Source organism: Typha angustifolia, chromosome 7, assembly GCF_048772165.1.
Source record: "Typha angustifolia cultivar Huaian chromosome 7, ASM4877216v1, whole genome shotgun sequence".
NCBI lineage: Eukaryota > Viridiplantae > Streptophyta > Magnoliopsida > Poales > Typhaceae > Typha > Typha angustifolia.
In genome coordinates this window covers 18257575-18278802 of record NC_133245.1, presented here as the reverse complement: position 1 = coordinate 18278802, position 21228 = coordinate 18257575, and the positions used below count along the sequence as shown (strand labels likewise).

Genomic DNA, 21228 nt, shown 5'->3' with positions numbered 1-21228 from the left:
TAGAGAGAACTATTTCAATTAAGTTGTCACGTGTTTCGCGGCATCCCTCTTCTTGAGCACTAATTACACGCCATGGTTGCCCATATTTATTGGGAATTCTCTTGTGACTTGTCGACCCATGCAATTTCACAGTCTCACTCTTTGATGATATTTAGTAATTTTTTTTTTCATTTTATAAACTGGTTCATTACCTAAATAAATTATTTGTTTGTATATTTAACTAAATTTACTCTTTAAAAAAATTAAAACTAAAAAATAAAATTAACTAATGAGTTCGAAACTTAACCTCAGACTAAACAAGGCCTTAGATATTTATTAATCGATTAGCAAAAAGGCCAATTCTATCCGAACATCACCCTGGTTCCTAGTACGGAAGTAATTCTATCTAAATAGAGTTCTGTCCTTCCAAAGAGAAGGAGAAAATGGTATTATTTATCCATCAATCCATCAACACATGTTCACATATTGTTGGCCGATGTAATAAATTACTTCACTGAAATGCTTCCTAGAGTTTCTTATAAATAAGACCAGAAGCAGCTACAGACTACAAACGAATGGAAAACTTAATAAATGATGTCCGTGTACAGGTATTCAAATTGGCCATTGCCTAAGACGATGGAACAACAACAGAAATGTATATAAACTGTACATAACTGCTTCAGCCAAGTTTTCTCCTACACGGGGAGAGTAAGAATAAGAAATTCCTTTCCTGATTCCTCTGCGTATTTGTTGAACCCGCAAAACTTGTGGCAATTCTTCAGGAAAGATTAAACGTGGTGGAACATAGAGTTGGTTATTCACCAGCGATAAGAATAGGAAGTCCCCTGAGAGAAGAATCACAAACAAATTTACAAAAAAAAAACTAATTATCCACGAGAATCTACTTGCATTTATTTCAAAATCTTACTTTGGCTAATCCACAAAACAGAAGAATTAAATGTTTAAATATTCTTGGTGGAAGATACAAGCTTCATGAATACTACTCAGTACCAGTATAGCTTTCAACTCATTAATTAATGAGTTCTGAGTTTTTATAAACTTACCAGCCACCACGCCTAGAAAAGTAGTCAGTGTCCAAAGATATAGCAAGAGCAAGGGCCACGGCTCTTTCGGATAGAGTCAGTGGGCGAGCAACTTTTAGTTCTTCAACCTAAAAACACATCGGAAGCCTGGATTAGAAGACAATTTACAAAGATAAAATAAACATTTGAGCTTGCAGACCAGATCAACAGTGACACCTACCGGTGAAGCCAGACCAGATCTAACACTTGAACCGACTTCCCCAAAACGAATCACATATTGCCCAGCATCAGTGAAGAGCTGTAAGGAACATCAAACAGAATTATTGTTTTCAGATCGTGCAGTTGTCCCTCTGGGGGGTATTCAACTATAACTGTTCTATCACTCCTATGTTGTCATCACATTCTTCCTGAAGTTCTTAGAAAACTTGGCAGGTTTGTTGTTAAAGAGAAATATGATCCATACTTGATCTTGTAAGACATTTGACAAATTTTTTTTCCGCTCCAGTTCAGTAACACCAACATCAAGGACAATATATTTTGAATCTTCATCTTTTAAAGACTTCAGCCTTTTAGCATTAAGATAATTGTAATGTGATATACTAACTGTTTGACAAATCTTCCAATCTTTCAACTTATAAAACAATTTGCATCTAGCTCAAAACTCATTATACAGCAGACTGAAGTACCAGAATATTTTGGCAAGTCTAAGACAAGAACACGAACATCTACAATGTATGCTAGATATAGATATATGATGTAACACATGAAAATACTACACATATAACTAGGTGTACGCCAAGAAAATGAAGACAATGTTAATATATTCCATGGAAATTTTCACATTGTAATGAGGATTAAATCAACCGGCTTTTGATAATATTTATGAATATTTTTTCCAACCTATAGAAGTTAACACAATCTTCATCTGGATCAAATAGCAGATAAGTGACCAAAGTAGTACTGTATGTCATGTGGAATAAGTTCCAATATCCTAAAAGTCTAAAACAAAGGCAACAAGGAACTTTCTGAACAAAAAGTCTTCACACATGATTTGAAGTCCAGGCCCTACAGTAGTAAATCATAGCCTATGAACAAGAAAAAATTGGAGATGACTCAGTGAGTTCACCAAAGACACAATCTTGTTCACTAAATAAAGGGGAAGAATTCTGGTGTAATTTCCCATTTGCAAATCATATACACACTTCTTCATAATTTTCAGTAATGCGGCCCTTTGTGTCCATTTCTTATCACATGAACTATTAAAAATGTGGCACGTATCTATTATGACTAATAAAGAATAGCATATTCCTAGTCGTCATCTCCAATAATGTGAAAATATAGTTCTAGAATATGTCCATGAGCGAGATAAAAACTGCTACTATCAACATAAATCATAAAGCACAGCCAACCTATTCAAGCATTTCATTTTCTGCATTTCTTTTACAAGAATGGAAACATAGAGACCAAAACAACTTAGTAAATGAAAGAGGCCCCTTTAATGGATAAGGTGCAAACAAGAAAGAACAGTAAGACAACCTCTAAGCCAATACCCCGCCAGTTGCGATCTATTTGAGCGAGCACATTCTCGTGTTCATCCTTCAGAGTAAATGTCCAATTCCAAAAACCAGGATTTTCAACCACAGCAAATTGTTTATTCCTAAAACCAAAGAATATTATATATTCAAATTTCTGCCACCAAAGTCCAAAGATTAGTAATATATAAGAAAATTGCAGCTTAAATTTGCATTGCTTTAGAAGATTCCAAAGAATTCTTCAACACACATTAAGCTAGAAGATGGCACAAAAAGAAGCATATCCACAGTAAAGTCATCAGAAGAAATTGTTGGATAAAAAGAGATCTTTAGAGTGTCTTGAGGTGGTGTCACCACATTTGCGGGAATAGCCAAATTTCCAAACATAAGCACAAGAAAATATCAAAATTTTAAACCATAATGAAATAATACAGCTACACATAGTTGCTGTATGTATTACAATCAAAACTTGTACAGCATGGCTTTATGTTTGTCATTAGTAATTAAATTCAAGGGGAAAGAAAACTCATGTTACCCCAAGTATAAGTCATAAATCCGCCGCCAGAGATGCCAACGTCTATGAACTACACCCACCTCCTAATAAAAAGAACTTAAATCAATCTGACATGATTGTTATATAACCTCTATACAAAGTCATAGTCTCGGCTGCATCTAATAAAACAAATGCTAAACAGTAATTTGCATACCTTCCCGTCTACCTCTGCATAAATCGTGCTGTTTATCAACCAAATTGGCCTGCGAACCTAAACTTGAGTGAATATAGCATGAAATTGCAAAATGATGTATCTAGGATCAAACAAGATGACAATTAACAGTTTCTCCAGTGTCTTACCCTAAATATTTCATTACCCATGGCATCAGTTACATCTGCAACAAATGGGCGTCTTGAACGAAGTAGCTGCACATACAATTCATAAGATGATTGTGACTAAGAGAGCATGTCCACAAGAAGAAAAGATATTTAACATGTTATAAGCATCAGAGATCCATATCTTATGCAAGTCAGCTAAATCTTCAAATGCTCAATTATTGTCTCTGCCACCAAACTTCACTATTGTAACTATAAATGGAGCACACACTAGCCTCTCCAATATAAATACTTCCTAAGAATTACCAAGGGCATCAATAATCTTTTGTCTATAAAAGGATATGCCATCCAATTTCTGGGCATCCATGCAAAACACCAAACAAACATCAATCTTCATGGAAAAATAGTTTTCAGCAGTTTGGCTACATGTTAGTGCAATGTGCCAGAACCTCTACATAGATTTGGGAGGGATGTCCACCTATAGATCCTAAAAATGCAAAATATTATGAAAACAGTTTTGCAACTTTCTTTGCCTTCTAAACCTCCGTTAAAAGGTAATGGTAAACCAGTTCTCCTGCACTGCAAGCAGCAGATAATGATAAGTTAAACTGAATTTCATCATCCTGTTGTGTTTCAAAAAGCAGGAAAGAAAAGCTTTCTTATGCTTGACAAGTTCCCTAGGAAATGCTCTTCCAAGGTTTTCCATGGAACCAAACACGCCACTTAGAACTTAGATTGAAAATCACATCACACTAAAGTTAGTATCACGTGGATTCATTACTTGCAATAACACCACTGAGTTTCCAAAATCTTGTTCACATTAAATCTTAACACACATCATAAAGCATGTCTTGATGCTAGTGGCCATTACTGGAATATCACTCATCTCAATGTCCCTAAAAGCATCAGAAATTCAGAAGATGACCGATCACATGACAATGTCACTCTGACTAAGTCATGATGCCATCAACCATGTTGTATTTGTCATGCAGATAACAAGCACATCAGAATTCAAGCATCAAACAAGAAGAGAAGAGAAGCATACCTGCCTAAAGATGACACTACTTTTCTCCCGAATAAAACCCACAGCCTGGAAGGAGAAGCAGAAATTAAAGACATGATCTCCATATAGTGAATACCAATTAAAACCTATATACTATGTCCTACTACAAATCATAAAATACTAAAGATTGACAGGGCCTAGCAAAGGTTATTACGCACAGACTGAGGAAAGCAAGCATCCAAAATCACGTATCGGCTCTCCTGTAATCCAAAAGAATGAAAATAACAGAATTTCAGCCAAAGGTATGGCAGTAATCAGCAGTAACGGCAGGAAAATAATTTTTTCTCAAAAATAAAGAAAAAATATGTAGTTAAAACACACTAGACAATAACAGGACAAACAATGTCTGGAACAAGCTAAAAAGGGTCAGAAAGAACCCAGATATTATTGAAAACTAGCATAAAAATTTAGAGAACATGGAGATTTGACCTTGGTTGCAACTGATGGAGCTCAACCTATATCCCTTTTCACAAAGATTTATTTTAAGTTCTCCACAGTCCACACAGTGACATCAAAATATATATAAAAAGAATTAACAAATGTAGTAAACTAGAACATGTAACAACTGCGTAGACAACGTAAATAAACAAGCTGGCCCATCTCCATATATAAGTATATAACCTATTGAAACACAGAGATTAACGACAAAGAAGACAGTTTAAAATTCTAATAAGTGCATAGGCTATGTATACAAAGAATTCTCATGTCAAAATATCTTATTGTCATCTTCAAATTTAAGCTGCAAATGTTACTTATCATAAAAAATAATGGAGATACATCACCTGTTCAAAAGAGAACATTATGTTTGCCCATTCTATGTCTCTTGCAATTACCAAATTGGCTCTTGATAGAAGATTTACCAGTTTAACCTATATATAGGAAAATCATATTAGCAAGAAGAAACTGTATATGTAATCTGACATAACAGAAGTTAAAACAATAAAACTTAAAAGAACCTTAACCTTAATACTGTATATTGGTTCTCTACCTATTTAATATGGTTTTCAAACTAGAAATCTAAACGTTGTCCTAGCTTAAAGTTTATCTTTTAGTAGTTGTTTTCTAATAGATGATGATGCATCAGAATGAAATCCTAAATATTTGACTTACAAAATTTAAGTATTCTCCATGGTTAAAAATAGTAGTCCTGTATTAACTCAATTTCACCATTAATATGATCATTATACCAAAAAAAAGGGAAAATCCTAATTTATACGCACTGTACATTAGAAAATTATGCACTATCATGTGTCACTGTTTAGCAAACCTAAATTTGCAAAATCAAATGGAACTGGATAAAAAATAAAAGCTTGCCTCTTCCTGGGAACTGGGAGATAAAAGGTCTCCATCATAATGATTAATTGGTGGCTGCTCAACAGGTTGCTTGACTGAAATATCTTGTTCAGCTGACTTTAGGAATGGAAGCTGAAAAGAAGACAAGGCACTGAACAAACTGTCCTCACCTTTAATATCTTGACCAACCTTTCGCTTTATTCTTCTTCTAACCTTCCTCTTTCTCAATTCATCTGTCCAAAGCTGTGCTAACCAGTCCCTACTTAGAGATCCTTCCTTCCCAACAGAGCTCCCAAATTGCCGACTTGAAACAGAAGGAATCAACCAACTATTGTGGGTGCTTCCTTTGGCAGATTGTGCAGAAGATACCTTTACTGATGATGCAGTATTTACATGAGACCATGCATTGACACATCCTGAGCAAAGTAATTGAGATGGCATGGAAAAGAACCGCCGTGATTGAGTCAATCGATCAAGATAAATGTTCCTCGCTAGCTTTCCAATGCTACTAGGGCCTTCTAGACACTTATCAGCAGTTTGATGGATCGACAATCCCAACTTAGACAGCCCATCAGAAATCTTGACAGTTATAGGAGGGTAAGACCACTTCCTTAACCACATCGTTTAGTTCTGTAGCCTCGGAGTCAGCACCTACGGGGCTGAAATTTTCCATGGATTTCTTCAGGTAATTAATCACGTACAACAAGAACTAAATGTTTGAAAGCACAAGTGCAACATACACCGAGCCGATCCGATTGGAAGAGAAGAAAGTAGACAAAAATTTCAGACAAGCAATAAAAACAGATTAACGCAAATTAACGCGAAAGGGTGACAATTAATCAGAGAACCAAAAGGTTAGAAAAAAAGAAGAACAAGAACAATTCCGGACTATTAACTAGATCGGAGCAACCTGATACACAGAAGCGATCAGGAAACACATGCGAAGCAATAAGAAAAACCTAACAGACATCAAAGCGAACAAAAGAAATGGATCAGAGAAACAAAGAGAAACCCTAGACATCTCGAGGCTAACCTTGATCGAAGAACACCAAAAGAGAAGCAAGCCTTTTCTCGTGCTTAGTTTATGGTCTCTTTATACGAGAACGGTCGGAAGAATAGCAATGATGCTACCGTTATCGGTCGGGTAAACGTGTTTGGATCCGGATGACTTGTGAATGCTTCGTTCGTCTCGGACCAGATTGACCCGGTTCATAACTCACTCACTCACTCACTGCTATGCTACCGCCTACCGGGTACTGACTGAAGAAGAAGTAAAGCGCCGAGCCGCCGACACCAACCCGAAACCGGATTAGCTCTCAATCCGCGTCTCCTCTTTTCTTTACCGTTCGGTTGAAATCCAACAGCGTATACCCTCTAACTTATTCACCACGCGATCTTCGATGTACGGTAGATTCTACCCCAACATGGTTAACTTAACTAGTCCCTGCGGCTCGCTTTACACCTATCCGGGTCGGGCGTATAAAGTTCGAACTATTTCCGGTTCGATGCGCCGGTTACTATTATCGAACACTGGAGGAGAAAGAGGAGAGAGAAAGGTCTCCGGATCTGGTCACCGTCTTCATCTATTTTTTATTGTTATTTTTCTGAGCGGCGAGGGAAACGAAAAGAACGAGAGAAAATCGGGGCGAACAGAAAAAAGGAGGAGGAGATCGCCGGTGGTGAGAGGCGATCGGACGCGATCGGTAGCGGAGGACGGCCGGGTAAGGGCGGAGCCTTGGGTAGCGCGAAGGCGATCTTGGAGATAAGCTAGAGAAGAAGGATGAGATTTTTGATGTGAATGGAAACCCTAGATCTCAAGGGAAGCGACGTGATCAGATCGGGGAGAAGATTTGACCTGCAACATTGCGCGGCGGCGCTCGCGTTCTTCGTGGTCGATCGAGGAGGAGGTTCTAGGTTTCGTCTCTAGATTTGATTGGGGGAGGAAGCAGAGATGGGGATCTCGGAGGGCGGAGATGAAGGAGGAGGCATCGCGGAATGTTCGGTGGGGACGATCGTTTGGGTTCGGCGGAGGAACGGGTCATGGTGGCCCGGGAGGATACTTGGGCCTGAGGAGCTCTCAGCGTCTCACCTCATGTCTCCGAGATCAGGGACACCTGTCAAGCTTCTAGGACGGGAGGACGCCAGCGTGTGAGATTACCTTCTCTTGATCTTTTTCTTATTAGTTCTTTTTCCTGTATTTTTAGTGCATGATGCGATTTGAGTGGAAAAAAAAAATGACATATTTTTAAGCTGCTATGTGAGTTGTTGAATGATCATATAGTCGGCGTTATTATATATTTATTTATTCGTCGTGTTCAGAATATTGTTAAAGCACATTCTACAAATTTCGTCTTATTTCTCAGGTTTATGCAGTGTGCTGACAGATATTTTTAGCTGGAAAAAGAGAGATGATTCCTGGAATGAAAATACATGTCATACTTATCTTGCTTAAATTAGTGTGGACTCAATTTCTGTTGTGCACTTGATGTTGATTTTCGCAGCATGTCTATAATGTTTCCTTTTATCTTGTTTTCTTGTTGGATGAACCTCTTCTTATTCTTTTCTAGGATTATATATTAGATAGTTTGTTTTCAATTTTTTTTGTATATGTTATCTTTATATGTAACTTACGATGAGTATTAGTAACACTCTGTTCTGCTACTTTGGCTGCCAGAGGTACACCCTTTGTAACAAAACCTTTTTCAGAAGATGGTGCAGAAAGAAGATTATCATGGGAAAACAAACGGATAATTGGATCCATAACATATTTTGTCCTCTCCTTTTCAGGGACTGGTACAACCTTGAGAAGTCAAAACGAGTCAAAGCTTTTAGATGCGGGGAGTTTGATGCTTGTATTGAGAGGGCAGAGGCCTCCCAGGGTGTTCCGATAAAGAAAAGGGAGAAATATGCACGTCGGGAAGATGCTATTCTTCATGCTCTTGAACTTGAGAAAAAGCAGCTTGAGATGAAGTATAAAAACCAAGATCTCAGCATAAATGGTATGGTCAGTAAGCCCTCTGGTGCTCTCAGCAGAGAGTTTAATAATTCTTCATTTTCAGAGATGTGTTTGAGAAGCAAGGAGCCTGGTATTCATAGTAAATTTCCAGGACACAAGTCCAAGAAGCTTTTAAAAAGAGCGGCTTGGTCCCAAGAGGAAACAAACAGAAGCAATATTATGCTTTTTGATGAGAGCAGAACTAACACGCAGTGCAGCTGGGAAGAAACCTCTGAAGGAAAAGGTATTAAGCAATTCAAGTTGGAAGAAGATACATCTGAAGCAATTCCTCGAATGAGAGGACTGCAAGATTTTGGTCTTCGCATTGCTGCAAAGAGAAAGCTCTCTCCAGCTGTTGCTTGGGAGACTTCTGGGAGATCTGTTGATCAAGATGTTAATGATTTCCCTCATGCCGAAAATACACTTGGTGATGTAAATCTTGATGATGGTGGCAAAAGTATGCTCAGTAAAAAGAAAAGGTCACAGAGCAGCATGTTTGAAGAGTCTCTTGCTAAAAAACGCGATAGGCGCCGACCACTTGTTCAGGTTTTACGGAGTACTTCGACATTGCCAGTTCCCCATTCTTTTCAGCCTGATCATGATTCTAGTGCTTTCCTTGTTAAAGAAGAGGACACAATGGATGTTCCATGTCAAGCAAAAAGAAATCGAAACATCCAGGTATCTGCTGATTCAGATGATTCTCTGAGTCACAATTGTTTCCCTTCTGAACAAATGCTTACCACTGGAGCTGATATTGGAATGGAAAATTACTTTCAACATCTGGGTTCTTCAGCAGATGAATATACGTCTTCCAGCTTGATTAGGAAGAATGAGTCTGATTCTTCAGCCTCGGAAACTGACACAGACACAGAGGAAACAGAGCTTTTAGAAGGTATTTGTCTTAGAGTTCTTTTCCTTGTATAATTATGACTTTATTCAATGTTTGCTGGTCTCATGTACTTTGCTAGCAACAGGTAACATCCTTTGCCACAGCATGGAAATTTTGTTATTTATGCTAGTATTTAATCTTTTAAAAGGTACAATCTGTGTTATCGATTATAGCCTTGATTTTTTTTTTAAAATTAAGTTGACAACTAACATCCTGTGCCACAGCATGGATATCTTTGTTATTTATGTTACTGTTTAACCTTCTAAAAGGTACAAATTGGGTAATCGATTATAGTCTTGATATTTTGGAACTAAGCAACAGCTAAACATCTTGGGCCCTGCAGCATGGAAATCTTTGTTTTTTACGATACTATATAATCTTCTAAAAGGGTTGAATTGGATGATTGATTATAGTATTTTTATTTTGGAACTAAGATTATAGTTGTTTATTATTTTTCTGTGTGTACTAGATAATTGCAATTTCCCAAAGCAGTTCATGAGGCTTATTTATCTTGTATAATGCTTGGGCATCTCAAGGAATGCTCTAAGCTTTATTTTCTTTTTCTTGAAATGGCCATTGGATGTTAGCCACATAGTTGACCATGCAAACACTTTAAGTTGGCTAGATTTTAGATGCACTTTAGTTTATTGCTTAGAGAACAGCTAAATTTATTCTTTATCAAAGGATTGTCTGATGTGAAAAAATAGAATCGTTAGGATTCTAGGAACGATAATTATAGAAAAGGAAAAGAAATGGGGTTTCACACCTTCTTCTCAACACCCAAAACTCATATTGGAAATAATTTTTTTTAAAAAAAATTATATCTTCAGTAACCTCAAATGAGTGGAAAGTTTGCCTATATATGGACCTTATAAATAACAATAAGTAAATAACACTCTGAACAATTGTAAAACAATAAATATAATCTTAAACATCATAAATAATAAATGTATAATAAAATAATTGATTTAAAAACTAATCTCCTAAAGAAGGAACTGCACCGATACATATGCCCATGTTTATATCACTAATGTCTGTATCATTGTCTCTTTCAAACTTTTCACTGTTCCAATTTAAATTTGCTCGGCAGATATCAATTGACCTTTTTAACACTTAGCTTCAATATATAGCTATAGACACTCCATTTTCTATTTTATTTTGTAGACTTAATTCCTATTAGATCATTGAAATTGTTTCTCGTATGAGCTACATTCTTTTTTTGATTTGGCTTACAGATTCTAGTCAGTCATTAGCACCATCATCAAAGGCCCGTGATCCTTCTGCATTTCGTGCTGATGCTTCTGCAGATTTAGGAGTTTCTAAATGGCATATGAAAGGTAAGCGCAACAATCGTAATGTATCTAAGAGGCCCATGGATGTGACTGATGGAAAGATCAGGTTAGATAAATACAATACCTCTGCAATGGGGTCATCATATCAAAGCAAGAAAATTAGGCAAGAAAGGATGGTAACTCCTAGTGGAAGATCTCGAGGTCCTTACCGAGCTAAAGAGGAGCTTGACTATGAGTATGATGAGGTTGATTCGATTGAGAATGATATTGATCATTCACAAGTGACTGGATATGGTGGTCAGAGATATCCTGATGTTCTAAAAACTGCTAGAGATCATGGGGGAAGTCGCATTAACTTCAATGATTCTGAAAATGATTTTGATATGGTGTCTGGTTTAGGCTGGGAAGCAGATGGATCATCTCATATCAGTCGAAGGCCATATTGGGATGATTCTGGGTATCTTAAGAGAGACTATGCTACACACCTCAGACATCGGCTGCGGCCAATGTTGATAGATGTTGACCTGAAGGTCCAAGCAAGTTATCAAGGTGAGCATGTTCCTCTGGTTTCTCTAATGAGCAGATTAAATGGCAAAGCGATTATTGGGCACCCTGTCCAAATTGAAATTCTGGAAGATGGTTCCACTGATCTACTTGTTTCTGATGATGATGTGGCCCTGGACAAAAGTACAGCACCCCCACCAGTTTGGAGGACAGGCAGAAGAACTACCATGCACAGAGTCCCTCGTTCTAATCCAGCAACATCGACTTTGGAGGGTAATGATGATGGGACTCTTATGTATCCAGAGCGAGAAATCAAACCTACACTTAAAAGGTATTCTAACCATTTTAATCATCAGGCTCGGTTGGTAAAGAAGAGTATTTCTCATGCACGCCGACCATCTTCAGTAAAGTTTCAGAAGAAGCCTATTAAAAGAGTAAGCTTGCCAAGCCAGAAAATCAGAACTCTCTCTTCCATTGCTACCGAGCAGAAGTTCTATGGTGAAAATGGCAATATAAGGCTATCTAGTCGTAATGACATTTTAGGTGGCTTGATCAAACCAGATGGAGTAGTTCCACTTGTCACTTGTGTCCCAGCTAAGGTGGTATTCAGTCGGATTATGGAAGCAGTTGGCAGGCCATCATTGGCTGTCGCTCATCGTGTTAGAACGACTAGTCCTGCATTAAGAGAACCATCATAGACATTGGATCTATGTTGGCTTTTTATTAAATCAGCCTTTGGCTCGCGATGCTTCATGGTTCTTTACTCAGATGCTTCAGTGCTGGCAAATGTTGGGCCATAAGTAGGTGACAAAGTGGATCTTCTGTTTGACCAATCACTTGGACAGGCATAGTCCTGATTGTTGGGTAAAATGTATCACTGCAGTTCATGTATCTGTTCATATGAGATTGGCCTCAGATGCTGGATGGGTGCTTCTAAATGTAGCTTTGCATCTTCTCTGAAGAACCAATATTATGGCATTTCCAACGGTGACCTCCTGTAAAGTACTAACTTCATCTTTTTAGTAAGATTAGTTGGTTTAGCCCTTTCATCATATGTATGGTTGATAAGCTCTCTAAAGCCATGTAAAAGATCCAATTTATGTTCTGTTATACTAGTTATTTATTGTCAGGGGCTACATGATTCGAGAACATTATGTATTGTATATGAAACATAAGAGCCAGATGATGTGAATTATGTAATCTTACTCTGTCGGGATCATCTTCAAGAATAATACAAGAAAACTAAATTATATCTGTTCGATTTGATTGTGTCAAATTACCAATTGCGGTACTACTCATTCTGTGACACTATTCATTGCTCTACTACTCATTCTGTGATTGAGGTGATATAACTGGTTTTAGGTATTTTTAGCAGATTCTGGAAGTTATGATGCAGGAAGTAATTCTCATGCAAATTTCTCTGCAATGTTACGCCTTGTAATCATGAAGCATATGATGAAACTATATGGTCTTAACTTATACGAAGACAAGATTTAAGATTGGATTTGAAGTTATTTTGCTCTTGTATAGTATCTTCTATATGGCTCCACGGACTTCATTCATTGTTTGTCTAATACTTTGGATGTAATTTTTTAAGTTCTTTTATCTTGTTGTGCTTTAAATTATCATGCTATTATTTGGAAAGCTTGTCGACACCTGGTTCTATATATAATTGTTACCTATCTTAAGCATATTAATCTTATGTAAATCCACAGAATTAAGATGAAAGCTTCTCTGCCTGCAGAGAATTGCCGTTACCTCCCAATCTCCCACCCAACTTACCCAAGGAAGGGTAAGCCGTAGAGTAAAAAAAAAAAAAGAAATTTAACCAGATACTAACATAGATATAGTGACTATAAATTAGAAATTCACGTGAAAGTAGAAATTTCGTAACATTATTTATAGAGAAATATACGATCACAGAATTATTTAATTGGTTCACCAATGACTTGTTGGTTGACATCTTCCTCGAATTATATCCGTGTGCAAGATCTTCTCAACCCTAACACCCGGCGCCTACTTCATCGACTCCCATGTACGTACGTCGAACCACGCCATCGATTCTCATCAAAGTCCTCCACAAGGAGTTCTTCCGAGACTTGACTTTGACGACGACGACGACGACGACGACAATAACGACGACATCATCGATCAGCGTGCCGCACCCGAGGGGAGTGGAGCTTCGAGTTTGTTTCGTGTTGTTATATATATATGTCGCTTGTTATGCTTCGCAGCGGTCATCGAAAAAACCTGTCATTTGTACAACTCCACTCACTGGAGAGCACTGGACTAGTCCTGCGTTTGAGCATAAGTTTAAGCATCGAATTGCTCAGAGATTCTACTTCTATCCATCGTCTGGGGAGCATAGGATTCTGCAAACAGCAGGAATCAAGAAGGAATCAACTATATTGGCTAAACTCATTCTACGAGATCACGTCGTCATCTTTGACATAGAGTCCGAGGTACTCTTCATCGTGCCGTTGCCGTTCAATTGCTTGCCGGACACCTTGAAGGGCAGCAGCGAGATAATTATGAAGAATCAAGAAGAACGTTTAGGTGTTGGCCGAATAGATGAAGTGGAGCTGAGGATGGATGTTTGGGTCTAGAAGGATTGTTAGGTATTATTAATCTTCCGATATCAAGCCCTATATTTGAGTTGAGATCTTTGCCTGCACGAGAAGATGTAGATAGGGCGATCCTTCTTGGTGTGTTTTAAGGATAAAATCAAGGATTATTGTATAACAAGAGAGGAATATTTGATTACAACTGATGATCGAAGACTGTTATTCTTCTCTTCGTTGTGGAACGTAAAGACTTTTAGAAGGATCATGGCGGAGCATCTTTTATGTTGTTTCATGCCGTTAGTCGAAACCCAAATCTCCTGCAGATCTCTCAAGAAGAAGGTTGTTGATCAAGAATGAAAGCAATACTTTAGAGAATATCTGGATTTTCTTTTTCTAACAGAACTTTCTAATATTTATATATAGTCCTTGTTTGATTAGGTATATGGTTGATAAGTTGTGATTGATTGGAAAATTTTGGTCACACTAGGATCCGTATACTCTGTAAGTTAGAAAGGCAATCGAATTAGGATTTTAATCAAAGTTTCCGACTACTGTTAGGATTAAACTAATTTGTAAAGTATATATACTAATATGTTCATATACGTATCGTAGGTACCCGAGTAATCAAAGAGAGAGTTGTCTTCCTCCATGACGAGATGACGAAGAAGAGAAGAATTTCATCCCTGGATCAAGACAGTACCACAATTATACATCTACCCAAAGATATCTTGTTTGATATCTTCCTCAGGTTACCAGTGAAGTCCATCATCACGTTAAGCGCCGCCTGCAAGCTCTTCTCAACTCTAACATCCGACCCCGCCTTCGTCGACTCCCACGGACGTAGAGCGACGCCGTTGCTCCTCTTTCAAGCCATCCCAAGGAACCCCAAGTACATCACGTCTAATGCTTCCTGCCAATTGATCAGCTTCGTCGACGGCATCAGAGTCGAACGTCGAGCATCGATCTGCACGCCGGACCTATTCAACATCGTATTGTGTTGCGACAGCTTGTTATGCTTTCGGGAGGTCTTCAGCAAAACGTATCACGTCTACAATGCCCTCAGTAGGGAAGTGATCTGGAGTAGTACTCACTACTTCGGAGACCTACGCGGTTTCTATTTCCATCCGATAGCGAGGGAGTACCGGTTGCTCTGGGCTACAGGGGAAGGGGAGGAGCTCTTCGGATTCCACATTCTTAGTCTTAGATCGAACACCTGGAGGCGTATCGCCAATTCGGCTTACAGGCCTCCTAGTGGGTCTTGCCATCTTTCTCTCCATGGAAGATTGCACTGGTTAGACTCGTCCTACGATCGCGTCGTTGTCTTTGACATAAAGTCCGAGAATTTCTCCGCCGTGCCGCTGCCGTTTCCGTCGTCCTCCTCCCTGGATGGCGGGGAACTGTTGGTGAAGACTAAGGAAGGATGTGTAGGGGTTTGCCGGATTGATGAAGTGGGGATGCAGATGGAGAGTTGGGTGTTGCAGGATGAGGAGGTTTGGGTTAGGAAGTATAGGATATCGTTGACGAGTAATATCCCTGGCATACCGAAGCCTAAAGTAACTGAGAAGCTGAAACCGTTGTGTGGTCACGGAGATGGAGAGCTTATCTTGGGAGTGTGCGATGCTAACGAGTGGGCCTACTCTGCTCTGATTCTGAGCAATGTTGAACTCGATAGTTTCAGGACGATCGAGATGGATCAGGACAGCCCCTTGAAGCGGCGGAATGTGATCACTTTCATGCCCTTCGTCGAAAGCCTCGACTCCTGCATGTCTTTCAAGAAGAATGTTAATAGATGCTCTTCTTTCTGTTTTTCTTGAGGAGATCTATTCTTCTATTCAATACAAATTGAAATTGAGAGATTGAGTAGAATCAAATACTTAATTTGCTAAATTTCTGTATAATTATGAGAACTATTGCCTTTAAACCATTTCACAAATAGCTAATTGATTCTCTTATTTACTTTAAAAAAAAAAAGAGCTCACTTTAATTATGAAAAAGAAAGTAGGGAGGAGAATGAGAGAAGAAAGGATAAAGCTTACTCTACTTGCAGCCAAAGCTTTCGAAGAATAGGATTCTCCGACTGTAGGAAGTTCTTGCAGTCCAGAAGCTTTCCCCTTCTCGCCTATTTCTAGGGTGTATCCATATCCCCAATACCAATTACCAAACCCTCTTGAGTCTCGCCTCGCCTCATTCCGATGGAGGACGGCGGAGGAATCCATCGCCCTCTTGGCGTCCTCCGCGATGCCATCTCTCACTCGCCCTGCCTCACCACTTCGTCCGCCAAGGACTGCGACGAGTTCTTCGACGTCGTCCAAGATGTCATGGAGGTGTTGGACCGAGACGACGACATCGCCCCGCCAGCGATCTACGATCGATCCACCACCTCCTCCTCCTCTTTGTTAAGGCCTCAGTTATGGACACCCCAGCTAAGGCCTCAGTTGAGGCCCCCCTTATGGACGCCCCAGCTAAAACCTCAGTTATGGACGCCCCAGCTAAGGCCTCAGTTGAGGCCCACGTCATGGAGGCCCCAGCTAAGGCCTCAGTTGAGGCCCAGAAAGGATAAAAAAACGGAATAAAAAGAGTTCAGTTAGATATTTCTATTTCAGCTTTTAGTTTGGATAAAAGAATTATAATATCTTAAAGACCAATTATTCAAAAATATAAATAACTAATTTTTCTCTCTTAAAAAAACTAAAATATAGAATTATCATGTGACTATAATATGCATTTGTAGTGATTATACTAGAATATATTTATAGTGAAAATATTTTCATATGGGATGTTCTGGTATTTACACTGCATTAAATTATAATGAAATTATTTTTTAGTTAGAAATTCTAAATGTAATAATATAATAGTTGTAAAATAAAATCATGATTTATAAGTTAATGAATTGTTGTCTCTTTTTTTATACCAACTCGCTTCATGCAGGGGTCGATCAGCCGATAATAGTAGTAGACCCTTCTTGCTGGTTGCATGGTTACTAAACTCCCGCACGTCAAGACCAAAGCTCTCAAGTTTGCCTTCATCAAAGCTAGCTCCTGAAGATACACTCATCAATATTGTTATTGAAATGGAATTATTTGACATCCTCTCTCCAAATTATCAACCACAAGTCGTCTCAGTTATTTCAACATCTACAAACTCTTTGTACTTATTTTGTTCTCACTATTATAGAGAGGCTAACCATCCCCTTCTCCAATTCAATGACTAATTAAGCCTTCAATCACTTATTAAACTAAGCGTCTTTCTATTTCTATATCCTAAACTATTTAAATATTATTTGCTTTCATAATTCTTTTTTGTTTAATTGCTTAAAAATAATGTTATCCAAATCATCTTTTTAATAAGTTTGGACCGGTTTTTTTTTTTAAAAAAAAAATTCTAACATTCTCTAAAAATTTTAGAATAAGTAACGGCGAATAATGAGAATTAAATACTAAAAATAATTAGAATAAGGAACAAAGAAGAAGAGAATTGAATACTCGGCGCTGGATGTTGACTTTACCTAGAAATTGCATATATAAAACAAAACACGTCTTAATACATTATAGAAGTATCGGAACGATATCTATGCGAATGGTCGATAGGTCTGGATTGCTTATCGTCTCCCCAGAGGCCGCGAGTTTGTGGAACCAAAACCCAGTTTCCGGACAAATTAAGCGCAGGTCCTGTTTCCACGGTTTCCGTGGTCCACTCGGTTCTAATATTACAAGATAAATAAACAAATAAATAAAGGAAAAGGAATCTTAGACACTTGAGGTTGATGATGACCAGGTGCTCAATGGTTTCCCGGTGGCTGCTCCTTCCTCTGCTTGTGATTCTGCTTCTACTATGGAGGACCCCTCCCACTTCAGCTTTAGTTGCCCGGTGCAAGAATCTCGAGTACCCTTTCGGATTCCTCGACGAAGGCCAAGCCCATCCAGGTTTCGAGGTTATCTGCAACAATGGGACTACCATGCTGCGGCTGGGCTCCCGCAACTACCCAATCGTAAGCATCTCGCTTCTTGGCTACCTCAAGATCAGAGCACTCTATTTTGCTCAAAGATGCACCGGGGGGAGCGCGGTTATTAACAACTTGATGAACTTGACGAAAACTCCCTATACCTTCTCCAGCACGCAGAACAAACTCACGGCCATCGGCTGCGGTGATCTGCTCCTGATGCGGAGCACGAAAGGATGGCCCAACGTTACGTCCGGTTGCGTCACCTTCTGCGGCAACTGGACAAACGTCGTGGAAGGGTCATGCTCCGGCTTGGGATGTTGCCGGGCGCCGATCCCGAGTGGGCTCAAGAGCTTCGACTTTGACTTTACTAAGATCCCGGACATTACGGTGCCGAGGGGGAACAAATGTAGCCAGGCCTTCCTCGTGGAAGAAGATAGCTTTACGTTTTCTAAGAATTATCTCCAAAATGATCTCAGCGTTGGAACTTATTTTACGGTGGTGTTGAACTGGGCTATCGGGAATAAGACATGCGAGGAAGTGAAAAGTGATCCCGGTTCTTATGCTTGCAAGGGCAACAGCAACTGCGTCGATTCGCCGGACGGCGTCGGTTACTTCTGCAATTGCAGTCAAGGATATGAAGGGAATCCGTATCGTGAAGGAGGATGCACAGGTGAGAGAGTTATGGAGTTCTTGCATCAAATTGGTGCTTCTACTCTTTCTTCTTAGTTATTAGCGAAAATTAAATAGACGAATGCTCTTTCTTTAAAATACAGAGCACCTAAAGAACTAGCTATTGCAATCGCTCTGCAATTTGAGTTTATAATTCAACTTGTCTGATTCCTACCAAGTGTTTTGAGCTGAATGCTTTATATATATACATATATTAGATATCAACGAGTGCCAAGATCCAGCCACCAATCCCTGTGTCGGAGACTGTATCAACAAACCAGGAGGCTTTTCCTGCGCTTGCCCGCGAGGCATGAGCGGCGACGGTATGAAGAACGGAAATGGCTGCAAGAAGACCTTTCCTTCAAATCTCGCAATGGGTAATTCTTCTCTACTGCTCTCTCTCTCTCTCTCTCTCTCTCTCTCTCTCTCTCTCTCTCTCTCTCTCTGTATGTATGTCTGTGTATATACGTCGTTGCAACCCCAACGATCAATTTATGTGCATTCTTGGAGCTTTTGTAGGCGTAGGTTTTGGACTTCTGTTACTATTGCTCACAGGAAGTTTTTGGGCATATTGTGGTATGAAGAAAAGAAAGTTAGTTAGACTGAAAGCCGAGTTCTTCAAACAAAATGGAGGTTTGTTACTGCAACAGCGATTTGCTTCTCAAGGTATTGATGCAAGATCAAAGATCTTCACGGCAGACGAGCTCAAAAGGGCTACCAACAACTACAACGAGAGCCAAATCCTTGGCCGAGGTGGATATGGTATTGTCTACAAGGGGATTTTGCTAGATCACAGAGTGGTTGCCATAAAAAAGTCCAAGATTGTGGACGGGAGCCAAATCGAGCAATTCATCAATGAAATCACTATCCTATCACAAATCAATCATAGGAACGTAGTCAAACTCCTGGGTTGCTGCTTAGAGACTCAAGTTCCTTTGCTAGTTTACGAGTTCATATCAAACGGAGCACTCTTTCACCGTATCCATAGACAGCATACTCCTAACCCATTACCATGGCAACATCGATTAAGGATCGCCGCGGAAACTGCGGGAGCACTTGCATATTTGCATTCGGCAGCCTCTCTTCCAATCATTCATAGAGACATCAAGTCCGCAAACATACTACTAGACGAGAACTACACAGCTAAAGTATCAGACTTTGGGGCTTCGAGGTCGGTCCCCTTTGATCAAACTCACTTGACAACGCTCGTTCAAGGGACAATAGGCTACTTAGATCCTGAGTATCTGCACACAAGTCAACTAACGGAGAAAAGCGATGTGTATAGCTTCGGAGTTGTTCTTGCCGAGCTACTAACCAGAGAGATGCCCGTCTGCATGTCCAGATCAGAAGAGCAGCGTAATCTGGCTGCATACTTCGCGTTGTCCATTGACGAACGCCATCTCCTTCAACTGATAGACCCGGAGATTATAAGGGAAGCTGGAGTGGAGCAAATATTTTGGGTGGCACAACTGGCAAAGAGATGCTTAAGTTTGAAAGGAGAAGAACGGCCGCCGATGAAGGAGGTGGCTAGAGAACTAGAAGGATTGAGAATATTCAGAGAGCAGCAGTTGATCCAGCGAAACATCGAGGAACTGGAGCACTTCATTAGTGAGGCTGGATCTCAAACCATGACCGTTGGAGAGGTAAGCAGTAGTCAGTATAGCATGGAGGGAAGCCTTTTATCCTCGATGGATCTCCCGAGATGATCACGTTTCTATTATTGTACATGTAAAAATAAATAAAATGGTCGATCGATCACTCGTATCGTTATTCTTTAGATCTGTGAAGTTTTGAAACAATGTATACAAGACACTACATATATATATATATATATATATACGAATAGACCAAAATAGGGATCTATATTAAATCATAATTCAGGTAGAAACCGATTGTACAAACCGCCCGGCCTGTATGATCCCTCTCTCAAGAACTCAAACCATAGTATATAGGGCCAATCTGCCGTTCTGAACTGTTGATTGAGAACGTTAAAGTTGCTCCAGGTATCGAGATGGTTCCCATCTCTTATTATCTCAATTGATTTGGTAGATATTGGGCAGAAAAAAAATGCTTTATTTAGCCGAAATTTGCATATTTTGCTTACCCAGGCCGATCTTCTTTACACGAGTTTGACATAATTATCTTCGCATAATGGTAAAGATATGACTAGAAATGCTTATACGTCTGTTTGGTTCAGCATGAGACTTGGATTTTGGTTTTCTTTCTCGGCGAGTTTTTCTTGTTATCTTTTCCTGGAGGAACTTTTTATTCTTAATTGTATTTTTTTTAATGACTGTTATGTTAGTAATTTCATGTTTTTGACATAAATTTTTATTAACTTTGAGCTAAGTTTTAAACGGGGTCTACACATTATTAATGATGGTTTAATGGTGGAATTAATTTAGCTCAAAGTGTACTTTATTGTCAAATATTCACTTAGTCAAATCCATGAAGAGAAGTGAATGAAAATTGGCTCTAAAGAGGGTATCATGGCAATGAAAAATAAAGAAAATAAAGTTTAGTACCATATTGGATATTTGAGAAATGTTAGTATGGTATATAAGTAACAAACTTCTTATGGGCTTTGGGCCCCAAACGGGGTACCTATTTTGTGGGTAAAGGTTACTATGCAA

The 21228-nt window shown here is 39.1% G+C and overlaps 4 protein-coding genes across 8 annotated transcripts; 3 read left to right on the top strand and 1 right to left on the bottom strand.

The window, feature by feature from the left end:
* Positions 1 to 538: 538 nt before the first annotated feature.
* On the bottom strand, positions 539 to 6975 carry LOC140762237 (altered inheritance rate of mitochondria protein 25). 4 transcript variants are annotated; one of them, XM_073099906.1, is made up of 13 exons: positions 6773 to 6975; positions 5910 to 6398; positions 5761 to 5834; positions 5229 to 5315; positions 4605 to 4646; positions 4429 to 4473; positions 3408 to 3473; positions 3262 to 3318; positions 3090 to 3151; positions 2559 to 2679; positions 1243 to 1320; positions 1044 to 1150; positions 539 to 824 (listed from the first exon to the last, which is right to left on the bottom strand). In XM_073099906.1, exons 2-13 carry the CDS (start codon positions 6358 to 6360, stop codon positions 794 to 796), a joined length of 1221 nt encoding a protein of 406 aa, XP_072956007.1. In that variant the 5' UTR covers positions 6361 to 6398; positions 6773 to 6975; the 3' UTR covers positions 539 to 793. The 4 variants fall into 4 exon arrangements, with proteins under 4 accessions (XP_072956007.1, XP_072956006.1, XP_072956003.1 ...); XM_073099905.1 differs by having other exon boundaries at positions 5761 to 6448; positions 6773 to 6972; XM_073099902.1 differs by having other exon boundaries at positions 5761 to 6398; positions 6773 to 6972.
* Positions 6976 to 7240: 265 nt separating this feature from the next.
* On the top strand, positions 7241 to 12678 carry LOC140762236 (uncharacterized). The gene is made up of 3 exons (XM_073099901.1): positions 7241 to 7887; positions 8527 to 9626; positions 10859 to 12678. The coding sequence occupies exons 1-3, from the start codon at positions 7691 to 7693 to the stop codon at positions 12115 to 12117; spliced, it is 2556 nt and encodes an 851-aa protein (XP_072956002.1). The 5' UTR covers positions 7241 to 7690; the 3' UTR covers positions 12118 to 12678.
* A 724-nt stretch (positions 12679 to 13402) lies between these two features.
* Positions 13403 to 15797, top strand: LOC140762644 (F-box/kelch-repeat protein At3g06240-like). Its single transcript, XM_073100519.1, has one exon. It carries the CDS (start codon positions 14640 to 14642, stop codon positions 15795 to 15797), a length of 1158 nt encoding a protein of 385 aa, XP_072956620.1. The 5' UTR covers positions 13403 to 14639.
* Positions 15798 to 17673: 1876 nt separating this feature from the next.
* Positions 17674 to 20372, top strand: LOC140764023 (wall-associated receptor kinase 17-like). Of its 2 annotated transcripts, XM_073102445.1 has the most exons (4): positions 17674 to 17971; positions 18097 to 18596; positions 18814 to 18972; positions 19115 to 20372. In XM_073102445.1, exons 1-4 carry the CDS (start codon positions 17928 to 17930, stop codon positions 20299 to 20301), a joined length of 1890 nt encoding a protein of 629 aa, XP_072958546.1. In that variant the 5' UTR covers positions 17674 to 17927; the 3' UTR covers positions 20302 to 20372. The 2 variants fall into 2 exon arrangements, with proteins under 2 accessions (XP_072958546.1, XP_072958545.1); XM_073102444.1 differs by having other exon boundaries at positions 17674 to 18596.
* The last annotated feature ends 856 nt before the right edge of the window (positions 20373 to 21228 follow it).